Below are 5762 nucleotides of genomic sequence, written 5' to 3' on the forward strand. Positions count from 1 at the left end.
GTAGGAGCACCATCAGTCCTTGATACCTGAAGGACCCATGGAAGTGACTTCACAGGAAAGGAAATCGTAGGAGCACCATCAGTCCTTGATACTTGAAGGACCCATGGAAGTGACTTCACAGGAAAGGAAATCGCAGGAGCATCATCAGTCCTTGATACTTGGAGGCCCCATGCACGTGACTTCACAGGAAAGGACATTGCAAGGAGCATCATCAGTCCTTGATACTTGGAGGCCCCATGGAAGTGACTTTACAGGAAAGGACATTGCAAGGAGCATCATCAGTCCTTGATACTTGGAGGCCCCATGCACGTGACTTTAGAACAAGTTGCCATAAGTAAGCCAAGTGGCAAATAACTTTTCAAAATACCTAAATTGCACTATCATTATAAATGGAGCGACTCTATAACCAGGCCTTTTTAAATAACAACATGATATATTAATCTATGCTCTGAAGTGAATCACAGATGCAGATGGCCTCATTACGAGGTTAGCGGTGACCAGCTGGTGCGACCGGCGGGTTGCCACCAACCCTGTAACAAGGAATCCGGCGCCTGACTTCCCAGTGTTACCAGGACATTACAAGTCTCGGTGGTGCCGGAAGTCAGGCGCTGGATTTTGAAACTCTCCATTACCATAGATTCCATTAGGACTCTATAGGGGTGGGGCGACAGAAGCGCTGGCATCGCTGCTTACGCTGCCAGCGCTTCTATGAAGAATCGGCATTCCGGGGCCGCTGCGCCCGGCAGGGTCAGACCTGTCAGGCACAGCAGTCCCAGCGCACTTACGCCTAGTGTGGCGGTTCAGAAACGGGGGTGCCGGTAAGCTTATTAGACACTCTTGTTTCCGGACCGGCACACTTGTAATGAGGCCATGTGTGATTAAATGATCTGCCCGGGATCACACACTTTGGTTAAATGTTGAAACCGGGATGTGGACAAATTAAGCAACTTAGCACATCTTCCCAGGTTTAGTTGATATAGATATTTCTTAAGGTTTCCCTTTGTATTTCATGTGCTTAAATAATACTTTATAGCAATGCCTTGGAATCAAAGCACAGTACACAAGAAACTACACTTTCATAATTAACTTTACACTATATACATCATAGAAATAAGGTGAGCAATATGAAGATGGTTTTAGTTTTATTCTTCCCATCCTGCATGCAAAGTCACAATAGCATCATGCAGAATAATGTGGGCCTAACAAATCCCTCTTGGTAAAATGCACGGTCATTTTTTTTATAAAGCCTGCAGCATTATGCACCCTTCTCACTGCTGATCACTCCCTCCCATGCACAAATATCCATGCCAATAGTACCCCCTCTTCCCCCATCAGTGCCTAATGGCTCACATTCTAGGGCCCCTCTGCTGCCCGGAGCTCTTTGGGGCACTGTCCTGGCAGTGGTACACCTCTCCCGTTCTGAAATGGTAAGGTGTCCCACTGGCAGGACAGTGATCATGCTGTGTCCTCCCAGCGGGGCACCTTTCCCGTTGGGCACACTCATTGAGGTGTCCCACTGACAAAAGTCCCAGTCAGGCTCTCAAAAGAGCCTGTGGTGGGTATTTATTAAGGTGATTACAATAGAAAATAAATAAATATGTTGTACGTTTTTTCAGCCCTATGGTGATGATTAGTAATGATGTACCTCGTTTCTTGAGGGGAATTACCCGTTTTCATTAGCCTTGCTTCACTAATTTTGTTTACGTGGGGCCCATGCGTGTAGCTTGTTTTCTAGGTCCTTGGCTCGCAATATTTACAGAAATGACTGCTGCTCGAGTCATTCTCAGGTCTTTAAACAACCCACTGCTTCTCAAGTATTGCTACTCTTGCAGGTTGTTAAATTCGTTTGCAACGCTAAAGCACATTGGGTGGTAAGCAGTGCAAAGACCATACTTCGATACGGCCATGCTAGGAGTACAAGTGGGCGATGAGACGAATGTTTTACTATTTAACTTTGTTTGACAACGGATTCTCCTATGTGCTACAGACAGGTCAAGGATATCTTAAGAGGATAACGGATCATTTGACGGGTCGGTCACGATACACGCGAGCAGCTGGGAATCCGTGGTAAGTTGGCTGTGGTTGGCTCAGTTTCAGAGAGAGTTTGCTGGGGCACTCAAGAGTAAATAATTGTCTCCTGATTAAGTAAAACAACTGTAAATATAAAAGTGCAATTCCCTCTCTTCCTCCCCCTGCGCTTTGCATTGTCACACTTGCATGATCTTAATAACACAAGGCCTAGTAAGATCGGTTTAGTCTCCCCTGTCCCTTGGGGTATTGACGCCGCTAGAAACAGTTTTATAAGGCGCTTTATAGACATCAGATCATATCAAGGAAGGATGTGGAGGGAACACTACAGCTAATGACAGGAGACACCGCCCCATAGCAAGTTACATTTCATTGAAACCCTATAACAAAGTACCCATCTTCCTATCATTTTAGGTCAATCCGAAATGACAAGAGAAGTGTCGCCGGACATGTGCGCCAGCATTGAGGTTGGCTTAGACCCTCCAGTTGGTAACGAGGGCGATGTGGCAGAAATGTGGGCACTATTTCAAGAACTAATTCGCAAGAAAGGAAGAAACTGGCTAAAAAAGATGCTGGAGGATGAACACGAGGTGCCTACAAACCAGCAGCTGGTTCATGGCCAGATCTGCTCGCCTGTGGCTTCGGGCACTCCCCCGCCAAGTGAAATGCATACCAAAGCACCACCAAAAAGGAAACGGGCAGTGTGTAAACGAAGGTGTAAGGTGGCCACTGTCGGCCCACAAGAACCAGTGTTATTACAGGTGGCAGGTAATCCCGCTGGGCACTCTGTTGAAGTGCAGCAGGCGGTTCTGCCAGTAATTGGTCCGTTAGATGCGATAGGTAGTGTTGTGATCCCGCCAACAGTTAACCACTTGGGCAGTGGGGCAGTAAGTGGCCCACATGAGCTGCCGACAGGGAGCAATTGTGAAAATAAGACAATTATTGAAGCATTAGAAGAAATGCTGAGATTGTTACGGGGAGTGGTGCAGCTACCTAGGGAAGGGGCCATCAGTGAGACCGCCAGAAGAGCCTGGGAGCGCACCTCAGAGCCTGCCGCGTTCGTGGGGGTTATGGGGGAACAGACCTCTCTTAAGCCGGGAGGGGTGTCTTCTGCACCGGGGGACGCAGGACCAGTACACCAGCAGGGGTCCACAGCACTGGGGGACATGATTACGCAGGGACAAGATGAAAGAGGAGTAGCAGCTTCAACAATGTCTGTAGATGTACCGACACCACTGCAGCCAGGTGCGCTGTATGGGACAAAAGGTCCTACAGTGATTAAGGGATGTGGACTTGAGGTGGATGGTGCCCCTTTAGTGACCATCGAAACTTTACTGTCGAGCAGGTCCACCGTGGAATCTATTCCCAGGCAAGCGAAAGAGCGGATTTGGGAAAGGGAATATTTCAATATATTCTCATTATTATCGGTGTTCGGGGCAGGTCCGGACGTTAATGTTAGCAAAGAAGAGCACATGAGGAGGCAGAAAAGAATTAGGGTTGAGGAAAACATCACAAACTGGGACAAGGCATTCTCTTTGTTAGCAGGAATATGGATGGAAAAATATCCAGAGCAGGCGCCAGCTCTATGGCAGTACAGGGACAATATTATTGATGAGCAAAGGCAGTATTGCTCCACGGGGTGGATAGATTACGACAAGGGCTTTAGACTCAAGATGTCAATGTTTCCAGAAATGACATGGTACCAGAAGGATCTGGAGGGATGGGTCTTATTCATGGGTGGTAAGGACAGGGCACGTAAGGGTACACAAAAGACGTGGTACGGTAAGGATGAGTCTAACCATGAAACACACTGGTGGCCCGTACATCAAGACCCCTCGGCAACGAGGGGAAATAATCAGGAAAACAGGAGTTTTGGTTCTGGACAGGCCTGCAGACAATTTAACAAGGGGTCTTGCAGTTGGGGTGCAAGGTGCCGATTTTCGCATCATTGCTCAAATTGTGGGGGGAGCCACTCCCAGAGTGTGGCAGAGTGTTGGGGTGGGCTTAGCTGGTGAGGAGCTTTATGTACAGTTCAGACTCCTCGTTAACGAGATTCAGTGGTCTCAGAATATTACTGCCTGGCAGTTTATAACCAGAGGCGAATGTCGACTACTCTCCAAAACCTGAAATGACAAGTGTCACCCAGGGATAATAAAACGTATTGCAAGCCCGAAAAACCAAAAGCACTACTACCATCGACGTCTAAGGCAATTGCTTTACTTAGTGGCTGGGACCGCAGCACATTGTTGATGACTCCAATAAATGTGGTCTTTTGTTTCCAAAATATATACACACGTCTCTGATTATTGTGTAGAATGTAACCATTGCATCTGTATATTGGACCGTAAGGGAGGGGGGACATGTTGTGGGATGGCCCGTCTAAGCATGTGTATCTTAAACATGAACCATTGTCCCCTACAATATACAGTTTCATACACTCTCCCCTTTCTAACCACTCACCATTCACGCAAAAATACATTTTTGTGACTCCAAGGGGGACAAACTCAAAATGTTACACGGCACATAGTTCGTAGGCATCGTACCAAAAAAGCCCTTCGACACAAAGAGATACAAATGTGTTTTTCTTGGGCAAGGAAACACTTTGAGTGCTGAGAATTCATCTGTGAGCTCACTAGTACCATGCCATTGCAGCCATCCAATTTAAATTCAGCAAACATGAAATACATTTTTGTGACTCCAAGGGGGACAAACTCAAAATGTTACACGACACAGAGTTCGTAGGCATCGTACCGAAAAAGCCCTTCGACACAAAGAGATACAAATGTGTTTTTCTTGGGCAAGGAAACACTTTGAGTGCTGAGAATTCATCTGTGAGCTCACTAGTACCATGCCATTGCAGCCATCCAATTTAAATTCAGCAAACATGAAATACATTTTTGTGACTCCAAGGGGGACAAACTCAAAATGTTAAACGACACAGAGTTCCATGGCATCAGACTGAAAAAGCTCTTTGACACAAAAAGTTGATTATCTTCCTATGTGCTTATAAACAATGCAGCTTGTTCTAATTCCTCTGAATACAGTCTTTTTTGTGCATTTCTCATAAAGACATCAGAGGAGTTGTTAAGAGCTATAAGATCCTCGAAAATAAACAAAACCCCAGTTGGCCTTACTGGGCACTTCTACAAACAGTTCACCATGGACCTACGAACCCATTATTAACGCTATATAACTCTTTCCTAACGTCCAGCAACATGTTTTATTCTATGAGTGTAGCCACAGTCACTGTGATTCCTAAACCTGGGAAGAACCCTGAACATGTTTGTCCTACAGGCCCAGAGGCTTGTTGAATATTGATGCTAAAATGTATGCCAGAATATTGGCGAATAGGCTGGACTCTCTTCTGCCCCAGGCCATCCACCCAGACCAAGCAGGATTTATTACTCAGAGACAGACCTTTGATAACATTAGAAAAATAGCCAACCTTTTGGATAAGATTAAATGATTTGCAGGTAGCTGATGAAAAAGCTTTTGGCAGGGTCAGCTGGTCATTCTTGCACCTACTGCTCACAGTAATGGGTTTCGGCGAAACGTTTATAGACATGATCTTTTCCATCTACGTTGATCCCACCTCCAGAATTAAAGTGAATGGGGATTTATCAGAAAGGTTCAAACTAGGCAGAAGGACAAGACAGGGATGCGCCCTGTCCCCTTTGCATTAATTATGATACCTTTTGCAAGAAGAGGAAGAGCCAACACAGATTCAGGGCATC

General features: G+C 46.1%; 1 protein-coding gene across 1 annotated transcript; it reads left to right on the forward strand.

Annotated features, from left to right (window-relative positions):
• Positions 1 to 1908: 1908 nt before the first annotated feature.
• LOC138515662 (uncharacterized) lies at positions 1909 to 4314 on the forward strand. The gene is made up of 2 exons (XM_069630345.1): positions 1909 to 2067; positions 2443 to 4314. The coding sequence occupies exon 2, from the start codon at positions 2454 to 2456 to the stop codon at positions 4041 to 4043; it is 1590 nt and encodes a 529-aa protein (XP_069486446.1). The 5' UTR covers positions 1909 to 2067; positions 2443 to 2453; the 3' UTR covers positions 4044 to 4314.
• The last annotated feature ends 1448 nt before the right edge of the window (positions 4315 to 5762 follow it).

The sequence above is a fragment of the Ambystoma mexicanum genome, chromosome 6q, assembly GCF_040938575.1.
Source record: "Ambystoma mexicanum isolate Mex_15411 chromosome 6q, UKY_AmexF1_1, whole genome shotgun sequence".
NCBI classification, from domain to species: Eukaryota; Metazoa; Chordata; class Amphibia; order Caudata; family Ambystomatidae; genus Ambystoma; species Ambystoma mexicanum.